Consider the following 22,578-nt stretch of genomic DNA (forward strand, 5'->3'; position numbering starts at 1 on the left):
CTCTGCAGCACTCCACCAATCAGGCCTTTATGTTAGAGTGGCCAGACGGAAGCTAATCCTCAGTAAAAGGCACATGACAGCCCACTTGGAGTTTGCCAAAAGGCACCTAAAGACTCTTAGACCATGAGACACAAGATTATCTGGTTTGATGAAACCAAGATTGAACTGTTTGGCCTGAATACCAAGGGTCACGTTTGGAGGAAACCTGGCACCATCCCTACGGTGAAGCATAGTGGCGGTAGCATCATGCTGTGGGAATGTTTTTCAGCGGCAGGGACTGGGAGACTTGTCAGGATGATGACAAAGATGAACGGAGCAAAGTACAGAGAGATCATTGATGAAAACCTACTCCAGAGCACTCAGGACCTCAGACTGAGGTGAAGGTTCACCTTCTAACAGGAACATGACCCTAAGCACACAGCCAAGACAACGCAGGAGTGGCTTTTGGACAAGTCTCTGAATGTCCTTAACTGGCCCAGCCAGAGCCCGGACTTGAATCCAATCAAACATCTCTGGAGAGACCTGAAAATATCTGACAGAGCTTGAGAAGATCTGCAGAGACGAATGGGAGAAACTCCCCAAATACAGGTGTGCCAAGCTTGTAGTGTCATACCCAAGAAGACTGATGAGGGGAAAAGAAGGTTGATGAGGGGAAAAAAGCAATTTAATATATTTTAGAATAAGGCTGTAACGTAACTGTGGAAAAAGTCAAGGGGTCTGAATACTTTCTGAATGCACTGTAGTTCTAATTCTGCTATTGTACGAATACAGTGTAGCTGCCATAGAATTAAACAATAAGGCCTATGGCCAATATACCATGGCTAAGGGCTGTTCTTGCGCATGATGTAATGCAGAGTGCTTGGATAAAGCCCTTAGCCATGGTACAGTATATTGGCCATATACCACAAACCCCCGAGGTGCCTTATTGTTATTATAAACCAACGTAATTAGAAGAGTAAAAATATATGTATTGTCATACCCGTGGCTTTCAGCCAATCAGCAGTCAGGGCTTGAACCACCCAGTTTATAATTAGTAATTAAAATACTTAATTGAATAAGATTTTGATGCTAACTGCCTATAAGAACATTTGATTCGTTGTAGTTTATTTAGCTGATTGTACAGAATTCAAAAGCCCATTAGTGATAAATGGAATCAATGATTTCAAGTAGAGTTGTGCTTTTTAATATACTAAATTGCATCTATAATATACAAACATTCACAAAATTTTGTACAATCACTTTGTGCTTTTCTCCCATTTTGTCTCGGAGTTCACTGTAACAACAAGTTCACATAAATGGTCTAAATTTCTTCCCATAATACAGCAAAAAAATTAATTCAGCAAACACCATTATAGATTTTAACTCTATCATTTACAAATTCACATATTATATCATTATATTAAGACATTTAAATATAAAACTGAAAATATAGATGGTGGGAAGCTATACATAAAAATGTGCTACTTTGCGATACATAACGATTTTGTAGAATATGTTTAAGATTTTGCCATTGTTTTTTTAAGCACAACATTTTAAAATATAATTTTCTGTCTCTTCCCATTTCACAATATATTTTGATGTTGACATGTACCTCTGCCCAAGGTACATGATACACAAATGAAACCGTTACAACTGAACACTCAGTTATATGTCATACACAACAACAGACTGCTTTGCTCTCTAAAACACACACATTTTCATGAAATAAACACTGTAAACAAACATGGCTTACATAACGGCTAGGAGATGATATTAGCTGAAGGATAAAGAGTGTGCTCTTTAATGAACATCTATATTCTAAATGGTCCCTCAGAATGTCAGAACTCCCTGTACATGGCATTGGCTTAGTGTTGGTGGTGCAAGACGTATTGGACATCTTGCCATTTCATCAGTGTACCATCGTTACTACCTCTTCAAGAGACAGTTGCACTGCATGTTGTTAAGAGACTGAAAAATCTACAGGGAAGATTGTTACCCACTGGGTAGTAGTAGGCAAAAACTGGTTGAACCCCGAAAAGATATGTGATGATGTTGAATCAATGTGGAAAACTGATTTGATTTGCAAAAAGTCCTCAACATAAGGAAATTTATATATTTTTTTGATCCAACTTTTAACCTAAATCCAATGTCATGGTGAATTTGTTTGTTGATTTCACGCTGAATTCACGTTAGTTCACAACTCAACCAAATGTAAATCAAAACTAGATTGAACTGACGTCTGTACCCAGTGGGTAGTTTGTCTTCCCTTTAGCACTAAACAAAATGATTCTGAACTTGAAGATTATGCAGCTATAGAGGCTTGTCTCCTAACCCGTGTAAACTTGGAATGCGAACTGATGTGGTTTTGTGTTTCTTTGTGCGGTGGTGAAGCCACTTTTTGGAGGAGAGAGGCAATGTTGTGCTTACCTGTATACCCTGCTTAGTGTTCCCTGACCTCTGAACCAGCTGGAGGTCAAAGCTATTGGTAGTAGTGGTAGTAGTGGTAGTAGTGGTAGTAGTAGTAGTAGTAGTAGTTATTGGTAGTAGTGGTAGTAGTAGTAGTTATTGGTAGTAGTGGTAGTGGTTATTGGTAGTAGTGGTAGTAGTAGTGGTGGTGGTAGTAGTTATTGGTAGTAGTGGTAGTAGTTATTGGTAGTAGTGGTAGTAGTAGTGGTTATTGGTAGTAGTGGTAGTGGTTATTGGTAGTAGTGGTAGTGGTTATTGGTAGTAGTGGTAGTAGTAGTGGTAGTGGTTATTGGTAGTAGTGGTAGTAGTTAATGGTAGTAGTGGTGGTAGTGCTTATTGGTAGTAGTAGTAGTGGTAGTAGTTATTGGCAGTAGTGGTAGTGGTTATTGGTAGTAGTGGTAGTGGTTATTGGTAGTAGTGGTAGTAGTAGTGGTAGTGGTAGTGGTTATTGGTAGTAGTGGTAGTAGTAGTGGTTATTGGTAGTAGTGGTAGTGGTTATTGGTAGTAGTGGTAGTGGTAGTAGTGGTAGTGGTAGTGGTTATTGGTAGTAGTAGAGGTAGTGGTTATTGGTAGTAGAGGTAGTGGTTATTGGTAGTAGTGGTAGTGGTTATTGGTAGTAGTGGTAGTAGTTATTGGTAGTAGTGGTAGTGGTTATTGGTAGTAGTGGTAGTAGTAGTGGTAGTGGTAGTGGTTATTGGTAGTAGTAGTGGTAGTGGTTATTTGTAGTAGTGGTAGTAGTAGTGTTAGTAGTAGTGGTAGTGGTAGTAGTGGTAGTAGTAGTTATTGGTAGTAGTGGTAGTGGTGGTAGTAGAGGTAGTGGTTATTGGTAGTAGTGGTAGTGGTTATTGGTAGTAGTGGTAGTAGTTATTGGTAGTAGTGGTAGTAGTAGTGGTAGTGGTTATTGGTAGTAGTGGTAGTAGTAGTGGTAGTGGTTATTGGTAGTAGTAGTGGTAGTGGTTATTTGTAGTAGTGGTAGTAGTAGTGGTAGTGTTAGTAGTAGTGGTAGTGGTAGTAGTGGTAGTGGTAGTAGTTATTGGTAGTAGTGGTAGTAGTAGTTATTGGTAGTAGTGGTAGTGGTAGTCGTAGTAGTAGTGGTAGTAGTAGTGGTAGTGGTTATTGGTAGTAGTAGAGGTAGTGGTTATTGGTAGTAGTGGTAGTGGTTATTGGTAGTAGTGGTAGTAGTTATTGGTAGTAGTGGTAGTAGTAGTGGTTATTGGTAGTAGTGGTAGTAGTAGTGGTAGTGGTTATTGGTAGTAGTGGTAGTGGTAGTAGTAGTGGTAGTGGTAGTGGTTATTGGTAGTAGTAGTGGTTACTTGTAGTAGTGGTAGTAGTAGTGTTAGTAGTAGTGGTAGTGGTAGTAGTGGTAGTAGTGGTAGTGGTAGTAGTTATTGGTAGTAGTGGTAGTAGTGGTAGTAGTAGTTATTGGTAGTAGTGGTAGTGGTTATTGGTAGTAGTGGTAGTAGTTATTGGTAGTAGTGGTAGTAGTAGTGGTAGTGGTTATTGGTAGTAGTGGTAGTAGTAGTGTTAGTAGTAGTGGTAGTGGTAGTAGTGGTAGTAGTAGTTATTGGTAGTAGTGGTAGTAGTTATTGGTAGTAGTGGTAGTAGTAGTGGTAGTGGTTATTGGTAGTAGTGGTAGTAGTAGTGTTAGTAGTAGTGGTAGTGGTAGTAGTGGTAGTAGTAGTTATTGGTAGTAGTGGTAGTGGTGGTAGTAGAGGTAGTGGTTATTGGTAGTAGTGGTAGTGGTTATTGGTAGTAGTGGTAGTAGTTATTGGTAGTAGTGGTAGTAGTAGTGGTAGTGGTTATTGGTAGTAGTGGTAGTAGTAGTGGTAGTGGTAGTGGTTATTGGTAGTAGTAGTGGTAGTGGTTATTTGTAGTAGTGGTAGTAGTAGTGGTAGTGTTAGTAGTAGTGGTAGTGGTAGTAGTGGTAGTGGTAGTAGTGGTAGTGGTAGTAGTAGTGGTAGTGGTAGTAGTTATTGGTAGTAGTGGTAGTAGTAGTAGTAGTAGTTATTGGTAGTAGTGGTAGTGGTAGTAGTTATTGGTAGTTGTGGTAGTAGTAGTAGTAGTAGTAGTTATTGGTAGTATGTGGTAGTGGTTATTGGTAGTAGTAGTAGTAGTGGTAGTAGTTATTGGTAGTAGTGGTAGTGGTAGTAGTTATTGGTAGTAGTTATTGGTAGTGGTAGTGGTTATTGGTAGCTTGATAAATTAGATTGTATAGATGGTTACCTTTTGGAAAGAGGTTTGTGGAACTTGTAATAGCTTTACAGGGAGTTGGGAAAGAACAGTAGTGGAATGGCAAGTGTAGTAGTGGAGAACTGAGGGGCCAAATCAGTAGTACCTCACTCATACTATAGGGCCAACCGCACGGTGCTGGCTCGGATAGTTTATATTCAAATGGTCTTTTCCAGCATGGTTCCAGCAACTATGGTAGATGCGTAACCAGGCCAGCCAAGTACGGCTCGGCATGGCTTGGCTCGGCATGGCTTGGCTCAGCCCTATAAGTGTGAGTCAGGCACAGGTGCACTTCTGAGGTAGCTGGGGGGGCTTGTCGGTGAGTCTGGTAGTCTTGACGCCGGGGACCATGGGCGGCTCCACGTCCACTCGCTCGGACATCTTGACGCAGATGATGTCGACCAGCCGCTCAAACACCTGGCGGACATTAATGTTCTCCTTGGCGCTGGCCTCGTAGTACTCGAACCCTGCACACAGACAGAAGGAGTACATACAGTATGGTGAGTACATAGCTCTGATCCAGGGCGTTAGTATGCGTTCCTCTAATAAGTTAGTAGTGGAATGCACACTAACACCTAGGACCAGAGCTAGGTGAGGACACGCCATACTAAATATTACACAGGTTATACCATGCTGTGTACCAAGTACGAACACGCTCCAGGATTCAATAAGATACCCTCAACAGCGGTCACACTTCAGCCAACCGTTCAACATTTGAGAGCAAGAGGCTAACACAAAGCTCCAGGAGTGACAGGTCTCAGAAAGGTGACGTCAGAGCAGACAGCTTGCCTCCACAACATGGGACTTTATGCCGCTATAGAAATGACATACAGCTATAGACATGACGTGTGAAGACTCTTGACAAGACTAGAGTAATGCTAATAACACGTATAGAGAAGAACTGATGTGGATTTGCTTATACAGTGCCCTCCGTAACTACTGGGACAGTGAATAATGTCGGATGCATTTGCTGCATGTTTTGGTTGTGTTTCAGATTATTTTGTGCCTAGTAGAAATTAAATGTAAATAACTTTCTCACTCATCATTATTCATGATTCATTCAGGACTATCCATAATCATGGTAGCATCCGCATTAATGTAGAAGTGTTCAGAAACATATTCTATTCTTATTTACAATGAAAGTGACTCCAAAATGACACAATACATTATTTACCATTCATTTCTATTGGGCACAAAATAATCTGAAACACAACCAAAACAAACAGAAAATGCATCCAACAAGTTTGTAGAGTCACAAGCTTGATGAGGTCATTGTGTGCTAGGAATATGGGACTAAAGACTAAACTTTTTACTACTTTAATACACATAAGTGATTTTGTCCCAATACTCTTGGTCCCCTAAAATGGGGGGTCTATGTACAACAAGTGCTGTAATTTCAAAATGTTTCATGCGATATGAATGAAAATGCCCTCAAATGAAAGCTGACAGTCTGCACTTTAACCTCATAGTCATCGTTTGATTTCAAATCCAAACCTTTCGAGTATAAAGCCAAAAGACAACGTGCTTCACTGTCCCAATAGTGGCACTGTATAGCCCCAGGGATACGTTTTTACTGTGTATTACCAATTTATTCTTCATTCATACTAGAATAGAGTAGATGCCATTTTGTTCACCACCACAATTCCTCAGTGTGGTTTCAATTCAAATGTCACAAACATGGAATCTTGTCCTGGCCAGAAATGCCATGCAGATGCTATAATGCGAAATAACATGAATTTCAGCAGAAGGACAGCCTTGACAATATGGTAATCCAGCACACAATCTTACAAGCAATTTACCAATTCATCCCACCAATTAACTCACCTAATTGGTCAGCCAAGTGCTTCCCCTTCTCTGTGGGCACCACCCTCTCCTCGCCCACATCACACTTGTTGCCCACCATGATGACCTGAGCATTATCCCACGAATAGGTTTTTATCTGGGTAGCCCTGAAACACACACACACACACACACACACACACACACACACACACACACACACACACACACACACACACACACACACACACACACACACACACACACACACAGTCTTTTCACCAGTGGTGAGTAATGAAAGCAGCAAAGGAAGCCATTTTAGAGCATTGAGAGACAGCCCTAGTGTCTCAGTCAGCAGACCATTCACTCACCAGTCCTGCACAGCGTTGAAGGACTCTTCATTGCAGATGTCGTACATGAGGATGAAGCCCATAGCTCCTCTGTAGTAAGCGGTGGTGATAGTCCTGTACCTCTCCTGCCCTGCTGTATCCTAGGAGAGACAAAGGCATATTAATATTGTTCATATAGCATCTTATGATAATAAAGAAGCTTTCCATGCTGTGTGAAAGAACCACTGTAGAAGAGAAAAAAAAACATGTTAGAAAACTGCAATGGTACAGGACAATATTATGCAGGTTGGCATTTATTGAGAAGACTCATGTACTGGAAGCAGCTCTGCAGAGTGGTCACTAGATAGCACAGCCACAAAGTCATCATGTCTGATTTTAAACCTAACCCTAACCACACTGCTAACCCTAAACTTAAATTAAGACCAAAAAGCACATTTCGGTTTTCATACATTTTGCCTTTGCATCTGGCCCATCTAGCAGAAACTCATGACAATAAACGTCAGCCTGGAACTGCCATGGACAGAATGGTTTGCTATGGGAGACAGATCTTTGTCAAAGGGACTGACTGTGACTGGGGGACATTAAGACATGTTAGCAGGAGTTGGGGGGTTATAGGAGGCTTGGGTGGAAAGTGACGCCAATACGCTTATCTGGAATCTTCCAAATCTAGGCTTATAACCACGCAGGAGCTGTTGCCTGGGAAAAGCCCAAGACACAGATGCTACATCTGTGAAATGCCAGGATTGTCAAACTCCCGCTTTTCTCACCTCAACTCATGGCACGTGATACGTGTGGAAGTTGCAATGTCACATTGGCAATCAGAACAGTAGCATTTGCACGGCCAAGCTCTCGGCTTGCCACTTATCATTTAAGATCACAGTACACTTGGTCGCGCTGCTAACGGCGATCTGTAGTGATGGGCTGTGAACCCAAAGCAGGCAGTGTTTCTGGGGCCATCGTATGTATCAAGCATCTTAGCATCTGGATCAGCCCCACCTGGTTATGCAATCGTATTAACGGGAGATAAAAGGCAGCATTTATCCTAAATAATCAGTCCTAATCTGAAACACGATACGGCCTCTGATGTTTCTGATCACTTGACATCATCTGTGCCCCAGCTTTTTTTATTGTAAGGAAAGGACAGGTTTGAATGTGTACACGTGCACTCAGTGGGTGCCATCCATATCAATGACCTGTTCCCAGATCTGTTTATGCTGTATATAGTCAACTCCTATGGTCATACAACCAAAATACAGGGAGCAGGCTACCACACCAACCTCCCCCGATCATAATAAGACACTAAACCTAATCTGATCAAAGACTCAATGACTCACCCATCTATTGATACCAACGACAGATCCACTGATCTCTCCCCAGGTCTCCCCATCTGTGCTCGTCGCGATTGCCATCAATGTGACTTTCAGAAGTGTCAATATCTTATCTGTCAGTTCTTATGGCAGCTCAGACTCTTCCTAATGTAACTGTTTAATCTTGATTGCAGAATGTAAAATGGCGTTACGTTTTTCCCCATCTAAATATAGAAAGCACATTTTCCAGTAATGCTGATTTGTTGCTGCTTCGCTGCCTCTGTCCATTGGTTTGATTAATGCACATAAGCATATGTGTAGGACAAAGCCCAGCACTTTGTCCTGATCTAATTAATGGAGATTTCATATTCATAGACATATGACCAAACACAATGGTTTAACACTAACAACAATGCATTGTGTTTTTACTAGGAATGATGGAATTCTCGTTCAGATCTGAAAATGGATGGATTTGAGCTTGCATGGGTAGATATACTTCTTAAATGTCATCCTATACTTGTTGGTGTATCAGCCTCCTAAGCAGAATGATTTCTAGGACGTCAATATAAATGAATATATTATGGTTGTTTGTAATTTTGTCTTGCCTTTTAATAATTATATGTGTTTGTTTTTTCTCCATCGAGGACCACTTTGGAGACAAGTTGTCACGATTCCCCCGGTACTGCTGCTCATTCCGTTCACCAGTTCCGGAGGTCTACGTCACCGGCCTTCTAGGCATCACTGAACTGGATTCATTACCACCAACCCAGGACTGTCATTACCACCAACCCAGGACTGTCATTACCACCAACCCAGGACTGTCATTACCACCAACCCAGGACTGTTGTCTCATTACGCACCAGGTTCCCATTCCCCCTGATTAGAATGTAAATATATATATATGTGCCCTCTGTTCCCCATTGTCCTTGTCGGTTAGTGTTACTATGTCCGTTGGTCTTGTGAGTACCTGTGCTGTTGTATCGGCTTCCATGCTACGTGTTATTGTGCACTTGTTTTATGGGTTAAATCAAATTCTATTAGTCACATGCGCCAAATACAACAGGTGTAGACCTTACAGTGAAATGCTTACTTACGAGCCCCTAACCAACAATGCAGTTAAAAAAAAATACAGATAAGAATAAGAGATAAAAGTAACAAGTAATTAAAGAGCAGCAGTGAAATAACAATAGCGAGACTATATACAGGGGGGTACCGATACAGAGTCAATGTGCGGGGGCACCGGTTATTTGAGGTAGTATGTATATGTAGGTAGAGGTATTAAAGTGACTATGCATAGATGACAACAGAGAGTAACAGTGGTGTAAGTAGCACTGTAAGTAGTCTGGGTAGCCATTTGACTAGATGTTCAGGAGTCTTATGGCTTGGGGGTAGAAGCTGTTTAGAAGCCTCTTGGACCTAGACTTGGCGCTCCGGTACCGCTTGCCATGCGGTAGCAGAGAGAACAGTCTATAACTAGGGTGGCTGGAGTCTTTGAAAATTTTTAGGGCCTTCCTCTGACACCGCCTGGTATAGAGGTCCTGGATGGCAGGAAGCTTGGCCCCAGTGATATACTGGGCCGTTCGCACTACCCTCTGTAGCGCCTTGCGGTCGGAGGCCGAGCAGTTGCCATACCAGGCAGTGATGCAACCAGTCAGGATGCTCTCGATGGTGCAACTGTAGAACCTTTTGAGGATCTGAGGACCCATGCCAAATCTTTTCAGTCTCCTGAGGGGGAATAGGTTTTGTCGTGCCTGCTTCACGACTGTCTTGGTGTGTTTGGACCATGTTAGTTTGTTGGTGATGTGGACACCAAGGAACTTGAAGCTCTCAACCTGCTCCACTGCAGCACCGTCAATGAGAATGGGGGCGTGCTCGGTCCTCGCCCTGTGTATTGCTCAGAGGTTTACACCTCGCTCTTTTGCTTGGGTGCAGAAATAAAAAAATATATTTCGTATTCCTGCGCTTGTCTCCTATCATTATCCAGCATGACACAAGTGTTTTAATGAATACTTTTAAGTGCTATCCTCTGAGTCCACATTGTACATTTTACCCACAAAAATGTAATTCAATCCCTGAGAGACAGTAAAACAACATGTAGCAGGCCACATACCACTTCAGTAACACATTTGTCTGGATGTGTTCCCACCTTCCACCAGAACTGGGTTCAAATACTACTATCCGTCCTGGCCCTGGGGGTCTACCGTCCTGGCCCTGGTGGTCTACCGTCCTGAACCTGGGGGTCTAGCGTCCTGGCCCTGGGGGTCTAGCGTCCTGGCCCTGGGGGTCTAGCGTCCTGTGGAATGTCACTCTGGCCCTGGGGGTCTAGAGTCCTGTGGAATGCCACTCTGGCCCTGGGGGTCTAGTGTCCTGTGGAATGTCACTCTGGCCCTGGGGGTCTAGAGTCCTGTGGAATGTCACTCTGGCCCTGGGGGTCTAGAGTCCTGTGGAATGTCACTCTGGCCCTGGGGGTCTAGAGTCCTGGCCCTGGGGGTCTAGAGTCCTGTGGAATGTCACTCTGGCCCTGGGGGTCTAGAGTCCTGTGGAATGTCACTCTGGCCCTGGGGGTCTAGAGTCCTGGCCCTGGGGGTCTAGAGTCCTGTGGAATGTCACTCTGGCCCTGGGGGTCTAGAGTCCTGTGGAATGTCACTCTGGCCCTGGGGGTCTAGAGTCTTGTGGAATGTCACTCTGGCCCTGGGGGTCCTGTGGAATGTCACTCTGGCCCTGGGGGTCTAGAGACCTGTGGAATGTCACTCTGGCCCTGGGGGTCCTGTGGAATGTCACTCTGGCCCTGGGGGTCATGTGGAATGTCACTCTGGCCCTGGGGGTCTAGAGTCCTGTGGAATGTCACTCTGGCCCTGGGGGTCTAGCGTCCTGTGGAATGTCACTTTGGCCCTGGGGGTCTAGCGTCCTGTGGAATGTCACTCTGGCCCTGGGGGTCTAGAGTCCTGTGGAATGTCACTCTGGCCCTGGGGGTCTAGAGTCCTGTGGAATGTCACTCTGGCCCTGGGGGTCTAGAGTCCTGTGGAATGTCACTCTGGCCCTGAGGGTCTAGAGTCCTGTGGAATGTCACTCTGGTCCTGGGGGTCTAGCGTCCTGGCCCTGGGGGTCCTGTGGAATGTCACTCTGGCCCTGGGGGTCTAGCGTCCTGTGGAATGTCACTCTGGCCCTGGGGGACTAGCGTCCTGTGGAATGTCACTCTGGCCCTGGGGTCTAGAGTCCTGTGGAATGTCACTCTGGCCCTGGGGGTCCTGTGGAATGTCACTCTGGCCCTGGGGGTCCTGTGGAATGTCACTCTGGCCCTGGGGGTCCTGTGGAATGTCACTCTGGCCCTGGGGGTCTAGCGTCCTGTGGAATGTCACTCTGGCCCTGGGGGTCTAGAGTCCTGTGGAATGTCACTCTGGCCCTGGGGGTCTATCGTCCTGTGGAATGTCACTCTGGCCCTGGGGGTCTAGAGTCCTGTGGAATGTCACTCTGGCCCTGGGGGTCTAGAGTCCTGTGGAATGTCACTCTGGCCCTGGGGGTCCTGTGGAATGTCACTCTGGCCCTGGGGGTCTAGCGTCCTGTGGAATGTCACTCTGGCCCTGGGGGTCTAGAGTCCTGTGGAATGTCACTCTGGCCCTGGGGGTCTAGAGTCCTGTGGAATGTCACTCTGGCCCTGGGGGTCTAGAGTCCTGCGGAATGTCACTCTGGCCCTGGGGGTCTAGCGTCCTGTGGAATGTCACTCTGGTCCTGGGGGTCTAGCGTCCTGGCCCTGGGGGTCCTGTGGAATGTCACTCTGGCCCTGGGGGTCTAGCGTCCTGTGGAATGTCACTCTGGCCCTGGGGGTCTAGAGTCCTGTGGAATGTCACTCTGGCCCTGGGGGTCTATCGTCCTGTGGAATGTCACTTTGGCCCTGGGGGTCTAGCGTCCTGTGGAATGTCACTCTGGCCCTGGGGGTCTAGAGTCCTGTGGAATGTCACTCTGGCCCTGGGGGTCCTGTGGAATGTCACTCTGGCCCTGGGGGTCCTGTGGAATGTCACTCTGGCCCTGGGGGTCTAGCGTCCTGTGGAATGTCACTCTGGCCCTGGGGGTCTAGAGTCCTGTGGAATGTCACTCTGGCCCTGGGGGTCTATCGTCCTGTGGAATGTCACTCTGGCCCTGGGGGTCTAGAGTCCTGTGGAATGTCACTCTGGCCCTGGGGGTCTAGAGTCCTGTGGAATGTCACTCTGGCCCTGGGGGTCCTGTGGAATGTCACTCTGGCCCTGGGGGTCTAGCGTCCTATGGAATGTCACTCTGGCCCTGGGGGTCTAGCGTCCTGTGGAATGTCACTCTGGCCCTGGGGGTCTAGCGTCCTGTGGAATGTCACTCTGGCCCTGGGGGTCTAGAGTCCTGTGGAATGTCACTCTGGCCCTGGGGGTCTAGAGTCCTGTGGAATGGCACTCTGGCCCTGGGGGTCTAGAGTCCTGTGGAATGTCACTCTGGCCCTGGGGGTCTAGCGTCCTGTGGAATGTCACTCTGGCCCTGGGGGTCTAGCGTCCTGTGGAATGTCACTCTGGCCCTGGGGGTCTAGAGTCCTGTGGAATGTCACTCTGGCCCTGGGGGTCTAGAGTCCTGTGGAATGGCACTCTGGCCCTGGGGGTCTAGAGTCCTGTGGAATGTCACTCTGGCTCTGGGGGTCTATCGTCCTGTGGAATGTCACTCTGGCCCTGGGGGTCCTGTGGAATGTCACTCTGGCCCTGGGGGGTCCTGTGGAATGTCACTCTGGCCCTGGGGGTCCTGTGGAATGTCACTCTGGCCCTGGGGGTCCTGTGCAATGTCACTCTGGCCCTGGGGGTCCTGTGGAATGTCACTCTGGCCCTGGGGGTCCTGTGGAATGTCACTCTGGCCCTGGGGGTCCTGTGGAATGTCACTCTGGCCCTGGGGGTCCTGTGGAATGTCACTCTGGCCCTGGGGGTCCTGTGGAATGTCACTCTGGCCCTGGGGGTCTATCGTCCTGTGGAATGTCACTCTGGCCCTGGGGGTCTAGAGTCCTGTGGAATGTCACTCTGGCCCCGGGGGTCCTGTGGAATGTCACTCTGGCCCTGGGGGTCTATCGTCCTGTGGAATGTCACTCTGGCCCTGGGGGTCTAGAGTCCTGTGGAATGTCACTCTGGCCCTGGGGGTCTAGAGTCCTGTGGAATGTCACTCTGGCCCTGGGGGTCTAGAGTCCTGTGGAATGTCACTCTGGCCCTGGGGGTCTAGCGTCCTGTGGAATGTCACTTTGGCCCTGGGGGTCTAGCGTCCTGTGGAATGTCACTCTGGCCCTGGGGGTCTAGAGTCCTGTGGAATGTCACTCTGGCCCTGGGGGTCTATCGTCCTGTGGAATGTCACTCTGGCCCTGGGGGTCTATCGTCCTGTGGAATGTCACTCTGGCCCTGGGGGTCTAGAGTCCTGTGGAATGTCACTCTGGCCCTGGGGGTCCTGTGGAATGTCACTCTGGCCCTGGGGGTCTAGCGTCCTATGGAATGTCACTCTGGCCCTGGGGGTCTAGCGTCCTGTGGAATGTCACTCTGGCCCTGGGGGTCTAGCGTCCTGTGGAATGTCACTCTGGCCCTGGGGGTCTAGCGTCCTGTGGAATGTCACTCTGGCCCTGGGGGTCTAGAGTCCTGTGGAATGTCACTCTGGCCCTGGGGGTCTAGAGTCCTGTGGAATGTCACTCTGGCCCTGGGGGTCTAGAGTCCTGTGGAATGTCACTCTGGCCCTGGGGGTCTAGAGTCCTGTGGAATGTCACTCTGGCCCTGGGGGTCTAGAGTCCTGTGGAATGTCACTCTGGTCCTGGGGGTCTAGCGTCCTGGCCCTGGGGGTCTAGAGCCCTGTGGAATGTCACTCTGGCCCTGGGGGTCTAGCGTCCTGTGGAATGTCACTCTGGCCCTGGGGGTCTATCGTCCTGTGGAATGTCACTCTGGCCCTGGGGGTCCTGTGGAATGTCACTCTGGCCCTGGGGGTCCTGTGGAATGTCACTCTGGCCCTGGGGGTCCTGTGGAATGTCACTCTGGCCCTGGGGGTCCTGTGCAATGTCACTCTGGCCCTGGGGGGTCCTGTGGAATGTCACTCTGGCCCTGGGGGTCCTGTGGAATGTCACTCTGGCCCTGGGGGGTCCTGTGGAATGTCACTCTGGCCCTGGGGCGGTCCTGTGGAATGTCACTCTGGCCCTGGGGGTCCTGTGGAATGTCACTCTGGCCCTGGGGGTCTATCGTCCTGTGGAATGTCACTCTGGCCCTGGGGGTCTAGAGTCCTGTGGAATGTCACTCTGGCCCCGGGGCGGTCCTGTGGAATGTCACTCTGGCCCTGGGGGTCTATCGTCCTGTGGAATGTCACTCTGGCCCTGGGGGTCTAGAGTCCTGTGGAATGTCACTCTGGCCCTGGGGGTCTAGAGTCCTGTGGAATGTCACTCTGGCCCTGGGGGTCTAGAGTCCTGTGGAATGTCACTCTGGCCCTGGGGGTCTAGAGTCCTGTGGAATGTCACTCTGGCCCTGGGGGTCTAGAGTCCTGTGGAATGTCACTCTGGCCCTGGGGGTCTAGAGTCCTGTGGAATGTCACTCTGGCCCTGGGGGTCTAGAGTCCTGTGGAATGTCACTCTGGTCCTGGGGGGTCTAGCGTCCTGGCCCTGGGGGTCCTGTGGAATGTCACTCTGGCCCTGGGGGTCTAGCGTCCTGTGGAATGTCACTCTGGCCCTGGGGGTCCTGTGGAATGTCACTCTGGCCCTGGGGGTCCTGTGGAATGTCACTCTGGCCCTGGGGGTCCTGTGGAATGTCACTCTGGCCCTGGGGGTCCTGTGGAATGTCACTCTGGCCCTGGGGGTCCTGTGGAATGTCACTCTGGCCCTGGGGGTCCTGTGGAATGTCACTCTGGCCCTGGGGGTCTAGCGTCCTGTGGAATGTCACTCTGGCCGTGGGGGTCTAGAGTCCTGTGGAATGTCACTCTGGCCCTGGGGGTCCTGTGGAATGTCACTCTGGCCCTGGGGGTCTAGCGTCCTGCGGAATGTCACTCTGGCCCTGGGGGTCTAGCGTCCTGTGGAATGTCACTCTGGCCCTGGGGGTCTAGCGTCCTGTGGAATGTCACTCTGGCCCTGGGGGTCTAGAGTCCTGTGGAATGTCACTCTGGCCCTGGGGGTCTAGAGTCCTGTGGAATGTCACTCTGGCCCTGGGGGTCTAGAGTCCTGTGGAATGTCACTCTGGCCCTGGGGGTCTAGAGTCCTGTGGAATGTCACTCTGGCCCTGGGGGTCTAGAGTCCTGTGGAATGTCACTCTGGTCCTGGGGGTCTAGCGTCCTGGCCCTGGGGGTCTAGAGCCCTGTGGAATGTCACTCTGGCCCTGGGGGTCTAGCGTCCTGTGGAATGTCACTCTGGCCCTGGGGGTCTAGCGTCCTGTGGAATGTCACTCTGGCCCTGGGGGTCTATCGTCCTGTGGAATGTCACTCTGGCCCTGGGGGTCCTGTGGAATGTCACTCTGGCCCTGGGGGTCCTGTGGAATGTCACTCTGGCCCTGGGGGTCCTGTGGAATGTCACTCTGAACCTGGGGGTCCTGTGGAATGTCACTCTGGCCCTGGGGGTCCTGTGCAATGTCACTCTGGCCCTGGGGGTCCTGTGGAATGTCACTCTGGCCCTGGGGGTCCTGTGGAATGTCACTCTGGCCCTGGGGGTCCTGTGGAATGTCACTCTGGCCCTGGGGGTCCTGTGGAATGTCACTCTGGCCCTGGGGGTCCTGTGGAATGTCACTCTGGCCCTGGGGGTCCTGTGGAATGTCACTCTGGCCCTGGGGGTCCTGTGGAATGTCACTCTGGCCCTGGGGGTCCTGTGGAATGTCACTCTGGCCCTGGGGGTCCTGTGGAATGTCACTCTGGCCCTAAGGGGTCCTGTGGAATGTCACTCTGGCCCTAAGGGGTCCTGTGGAATGTCACTCTGGCCCTGGGGGTCCTGTGGAATGTCACTCTGGCCCTGGGGGTCCTGTGGAATGTCACTCTGGCCCTGGGGGTCCTGTGGAATGTCACTCTGGCCCTGGGGGTCCTGTGGAATGTCACTCTGGCCCTGGGGGTCTATCGTCCTGTGGAATGTCACTCTGGCCCTGGGGGTCTATTGTCCTGTGGAATGTCACTCTGGCCCTGGGGGTCTAGTGTCCTGTGGAATGTCACTCTGGCCCTGGGGGTCTAGAGTCCTGTGGAATGTCACTCTGGCCCTGGGGGTCTAGAGTCCTGGCCCTGGGGGTCTAGAGTCCTGTGGAATGTCACTCTGGCCCTGGGGGTCCTGTGGAATGTCACTCTGGCCCTGGGGGTCTAGAGTCCTGTGGAATGTCACTCTGGCCCTGGGGGTCTATCGTCCTGTGGAATGTCACTCTGGCCCTGGGGGTCCTGTGGAATGTCACTCTGGCCCTGGGGGTCCTGTGGAATGTCACTCTGGCCCTGGGGGTCCTGTGGAATGTCACTCTGGCCCTGGGGGTCCTGTGGAATGTCACTCTGCCCTGGGGGTCCTGTGGAATGTCACTCTGGCCCTGGGGGCGCGTCCTGTGGAATGTCACTCTGGCCCTGGGGGTCCTGTGGAATGTCACTCTGGCCCTGGGGGTCCTGTGGAATGTCACTCTGGCCCTGGGGGTCTAGCGTCCTGTGGAATGTCACTCTGGCCCTGGGGGTCTAGCGTCCTGTGGAATGTCACTCTGGCCCTGGGGGTCTAGCGTCCTGTGGAATGTCACTCTGGCCCTGGGGGTCTAGCGTCCTGTGGAATGTCACTCTGGCCCTGGGGGTCTAGCGTCCTGTGGAATGTCACTCTGGCCCTGGGGGTCTAGAGTCCTGTGGAATGTCACTCTGGCCCTGGGGGTCTAGAGTCCTGTGGAATGTCACTCTGGCCCTGGGGGTCTAGAGTCCTGTGGAATGTCACTCTGGCCCTGGGGGTCTAGAGTCCTGTGGAATGTCACTCTGGCCCTGGGGGTCTAGAGTCCTGGCCCTGGGGGTCTAGAGTCCTGGCCCTGGGGGTCTAGAGTCCTGTGGAATGTCACTCTGGCCCTGGGGGTCTAGAGTCCTGTGGAATGTCACTCTGGCCCTGGGGGTCTAGCGTCCTGTGGAATGTCACTCTGGCCCTGGGGGTCTAGAGTCCTGTGGAATGTCACTCTGGCCCTGGGGGTCTAGAGTCCTGTGGAATGTCACTCTGGCCCTGGGGGTCTAGAGTCCTGTGGAATGTCACTCTGGCCCTGGGGGTCTAGAGTCCTGTGGAATGTCACTCTGGCCCTGGGGGTCTAGAGTCCTGTGGAATGTCACTCTGGCCCTGGCATAGTCCACACAAAGCCAATAATAAATGTTTCACTACGATTCTGCAGCTGAGTGGGGTGTGTCGTGTTGGAGCTCTGCAGGTCGGTGGACCCCTGGGGTCAGGGCGGGACGACCAAGTTAAATTCTGTGCAGAACAGGGTTCAAATACATATGTATTTGAGTATCTGGTATTTGAAATCCTTTTCTGTGTATTTGACTATTTTCAAATACACAGCCCAAAACAGGTGCTTTTGTTTGCGTATTTGAGTGTAAATGCCAGGTGGTCTGCCAAGTGGTATTTGACAGGATTTTCCGATGCTTGTTTCAAGTACCATTGTCGGATGCCTGGGTTGAATGCATGGGAGTGTATTTTAGTTGGTTTACAGTACATTCGGAAAGTATTCAGAACCCTTGACTTTTTCCACATTTTGTTACGTTACAGCCTTACTCTAAAATGGATGAAAAAAAACATTTCTCATTAAATCTACACACAATACCCCATAATGACAATACAAAAACTGTTTAGAAATTTTAGCAAATTAATAAAAAAAATTAAAAAATGAAATATCCCATTTAAAAAGTATTCAGACCCTTTACTCTGCCTCAAATCTTCTTGGGTATGACGCTACAAGCTTGGCACACCTGTATTTTGGGAGTTTCTCCCATTCTTCTCTGCAGATCCTCTCAAGCTCTGTCAGGTTATTTGGGGAGCGTCGCTGCACCGCTATTTTCAGGTCTCTCCAGAGATGTTAGATGGGTTCAAGTTCAGGCTCTGGCTGGGCCACTCAAGGACATTCAGAGACTTGTCCCGAAGCCGTCATCAAGGCAAAGGGCGGCTACTTTGAAGAGTCTCAAATATGTTTTGATTCGTTTAACACTTTTTTGGTTACTACATGATTCCATATGTGTTATTTCATAGTTTTGATGTCTTCACTATTATTCTACAATGTCGAAAATAGTAAAAAATGAAGAAAAACCCTGGAAGGAGTAGGTGTGTCCAAACATTTTGCTAGTACTGTGAAAGTGGTTGGGCTATTTGGAATACTATTTGAACCCAGGACTGATTGTGTGCAAGTAAAGATCACTACATTATTATTATTATGAAATTAATTATATGGAGGCAAGGTGTGTGAACGTTTCAAATAAATTGTGATTGTTAACGTTTAGAAAAAAAAACCTAACTGAAAAACGTTTCTTCATTTAAAAAATAAATAACAGTGCCGTTATTGCAAAGCTATCCCTAACAGGTCCCGATCATCATCATGAATGTAAACATTTTAATTAAACAAATACCTAACGCAACAACGCTGTAACGTTTTTTGCCATGGATATAAAGCGCTCCGCACGTCATTGTCGTTAACAGTTGGACAAATGGCAGAGTGAGACAGCAGCAAAGTCCTGTATGGCAATACTTTGAGAAGTTAAATGAAAAGGTGGTGAAATGCAAACTTTGCGAGGTGGAATAGAGCTACAGTGGCAGTACAGGTGATGCTTAACCATCTGAAAGGAAGGCACCGTGAGTTAGCAGCAGCGCATGCCCCGAACAACAGACGAAAGCAGTGCGATAAAGGGACGGAGTGAGAAAATCACAGCGCTGATTACAGAAATGATTGCAGTTGATATGCAGCCATTGTCAATGGTAGAGGATGTCGGCTTCAATGCCCTGATGGCATATCTACACGATGCCATGTCGAAAAACCGTGATGGCCCGGATGGACATATTGTACAATGATTGCTCTACAAGTACAAAGCGAAAGCTCTCAAACACCCCATATGTGGCGTTAAACACAGATTGTTGGGTGTGTATGAACACGCAATCATACATCACCGCAACAAGTCATCACATCGATGGGAAGTGGGATTTGAAGTCCCATGAACAGACCACTGAGAACATGGAGGAGAGGCACACAGCAGAAAACCAGAAAACTGCATTAATTACCATCGTTGCTGAGTGAGTGGGAGACAGGAGTAAGGTGAGCGCCATCTGGTTGCCATGACTGCGGTAGATTGAACTGCATCGCCCCCTAGCGGTCATACGCAGCACCATATCTACATTGGGAATTCGCATGTAATTAAGATTTTTTCTTAGTGTTTAAAGCTACAATATGTAACTTTTTGGGCTACTTGATCAAATTCACATAGAAATGTGAGTTATAGATCTGTCATTCTCATTGAAAGCAAGTCTAAGAAGCAGTAGATCTGTTCTATGTGAACAATTTCTATTCTTCCCGTTTTAGCATCTTTTACTTTCAGTTTTGTACATCAGCTTCAAACAGCTGAAACTTTTTGGTTATTGAAAATATATTTCACAGCGGTTTATATGGTACATTAGTTCTATACACTCGAGTACTTGTTTTGTCACATAAATTATGTGAACTATTAGAATTTTAGCAACCAGGAAATCGTGGAGCGATTTCTGCATATTATACCTTTAAACTATATATATTTTTTAAAGCAGTTTAAAGGCCCAATGCAGCCGTTTTTATCTCAATATCAAATCATTTTTGGATAAGAATTAAGTACCTTACTGTGATTGTTTTCAATTAAATGGTCAAAAATAAACAAAAATAGCTTCTTAGCAAAAGCAATTTCTCAAGCAAGAATTTAGCTAGTGTACCTGGTGTGAAATGGCTAGCTAGGAAGAAATATTAGGTGGTCTTTTCAAACAGCTCCTACACTAAAAGGGCATCATCATTTTCACAATTTCACAGTATTATTTAAACCTCATAGTTTGGAAATATAAATAAAACTTTGAAGCCAGGTCTGCATTCTACACCACTGGTTCTAGAGAAGCACTGGGTAAATAGGCCAAGCAGCAACTCTAACTGTGCTTAGAGTTTGCTGTAGTGGAGCTTGCTGTCTGCTCTCACAGAGCCAGTGGTGGCATTACTGTACGTTTTTGCAAGATTGTCGCTGCTGCTGCCAACATCAATAGTGCCACAGCTGTTTTGAGTGTGACTACACCGCCTTCTATTTTTACACCTCCAGCCTGGCATTTAAGACGGGATCAATCTGCACTGATTACCACTCTCGGTTTATCACAAATTGCAATTTACTCTTGCAGTTGAGTCTGCATAGCTCATCCCAACACCCCCACCACCCCCATCGGCCCCTGTGGGTTCTTACCCCTCACCCTAAGAGGCCACTATAGTTACCTCACAGAATCTCGCTGTTGGGGAGTAATGTGAAGAGCTGCTGCCATGACAACAATCATTGCTCAATGATGCAAGCTCACCAGAAGCTTCTGTCTCCCTAGGCCTGCAGGGGAAAGACTGCTTGTGTGTGTGTGTGTGTGTGTGTGTGTGTGTGTGTGTGTGTGTGTGTGTGTGTGTGTGTGTGTGGTTATGGGTGCAATTTATCTACAATACAGTCATGACATCGTCCTGCCTGTAGTTACAAGGATCGGGTGCAATTGTGAATGTGGAGCTCAAGCCAGAAACAAATACTAAATGGATCAACAAAGCATAACCCAGAAGAGACTGAACATAATAATCATTATGCACATAATAACATGATTATCTATCCTGTATTTTGCCTACTTGTGTGTAATTATTATAATCCTTATGCACAGTACACTCAAGCCCTGTATCTTGAGCAGTGGACTTTCAGCATGTATAACTAACTGTAGAATGACCATATAGGCCTAATTGAATGAAATATGATCCTCATCTTATGTTAGGTCTGATCAAGCTCGCTGATTGACTGAAAACAGGTGACAAACAAACGACAGCTGCATCACATGGCACATTTATGGTGGCATATATATAGAATAGAACACAATAGAAACATAATAGCTTCAAAATCCACAAGGTGATAATAGATTCCGTTCGAATTGACTAGAGAAAACTGTCTACAACTCACCCATATCTGGAGCTTAACCCTCTTGTCATTCCTGTAGACAGTCTTGACTTTGAAGTCGATGCCCACTGTGCTGACGAAAGAGTTGCTGAACGAGTCGTCTGCGTAGCGGAACAGAAAGCTGGTTTTTCCCACGCTGCTGTTTCCAATAATGAGGAGCTTGAACATGTAGTCAAAGTTCTGGTCGGAGCCATCTCTCTGCCCAAAGCGCTGGTCTGCCTTCGCCATCTGTGGAGCATTGGAGCATTCATCATGTGGGCAGCAGCCAGATGGGAGGATGAGTCAAGAAAAGGTAGAAGGAGGAAGTGGAGGACGCTATCAAGTGTTTCACTCATTTGCAGGAAACCATGGTTACTGGACAAGTGTAGTAGGGCTATAATGTGATGTTGTGGAATGTCTAATCCATTATCAACACATTTGAGTTATACGGTGAAAATCTTCTGGACCGATATATATAATTCATAAAAAAGGGATTTTTAATACACAATGGTGTTAACTGGATATATTAGCCAAGTTGAATTTGTGTCATGTGCTAGTTTATTTTTAATGTGTTTGTCGGCTATGTATGTAGGCTAAATGGTTTGTCATTAAAAACAGGTTTAAGCCTAGGTGTACTACATTATTCAAAACAGAAGAATAAAGCTCGAACTCAAAGTGCAACGTTTATGAGATAGCATCTTCATTCAGAGAAGCCAGAGACATCCATGTCTGTATACAGCAGGTTTATGAAACCATCAATGGACGGATTTCTGCCATCGTTATGCTTGAGGCACAGGTGTAGCTACTGTGCAAATACATCATTTGACACGAGGGAAATGTCTTAGGCCACATTATGGTACTGCTGTCAGAGACAACGACCGATACAGTTACTTCTGTAATTAGAAAAGTATACGGATAACCGGTAAAATGCCAAGACATAAAATGTTTTATTACCTCTATAAATCTTCTGTGTGTGGTTGTTTTCTCGCCGTAGTTTTTTCGTTGGCTCGCCTACTGAACTGAGCTGCAGGCTATGCACCTGACGAAGTCAACTCGTTGCCAAAGGACTTCTTGATTATCGATATGAATCAGCTTCTGACCTGATATGTAAAGAGATTGGATAACCTATCAGGTGATGGGTGTCGAACTGCGATTGTTGGGTGAAAAATAATTCACAAGCGAAATGATGATGAATGTTTATCATGCGTTCCTCTACTGCTCTACGCGGCGATAAACATTGTCGACAGACATCCTGAAATTTACAACGGTGCTGAAAAGAAAAAGGTCTTAAAAACATGAACTCCGCTGTGAATGAACGTACCACATTTCCAGACAGACACACCTCTGTAGGGACAGTAGCCTATCAGATCACCTGA

At 47.8% G+C, this 22,578-nt stretch overlaps 1 protein-coding gene across 1 annotated transcript; it reads right to left on the reverse strand.

The window, feature by feature from the left end:
- Window positions 1-1,167: 1,167 nt before the first annotated feature.
- Window positions 1,168-22,552, reverse strand: LOC106574047 (ras-related protein Rab-3B). The gene is made up of 5 exons (XM_014149572.3): window positions 22,157-22,552; window positions 21,227-21,451; window positions 6,825-6,943; window positions 6,499-6,623; window positions 1,168-5,141 (listed from the first exon to the last, which is right to left on the reverse strand). Exons 2-5 carry the CDS (start codon window positions 21,449-21,451, stop codon window positions 4,951-4,953), a joined length of 660 nt encoding a protein of 219 aa, XP_014005047.1. The 5' UTR covers window positions 22,157-22,552; the 3' UTR covers window positions 1,168-4,950.
- Window positions 22,553-22,578: the final 26 nt, after the last annotated feature.

This window comes from Salmo salar, chromosome 16 (genome assembly GCF_965601325.2).
Source record: "Salmo salar chromosome 16, fSalSal1, whole genome shotgun sequence".
In the NCBI taxonomy this organism is placed as follows: Eukaryota; Metazoa; Chordata; class Actinopteri; order Salmoniformes; family Salmonidae; genus Salmo; species Salmo salar.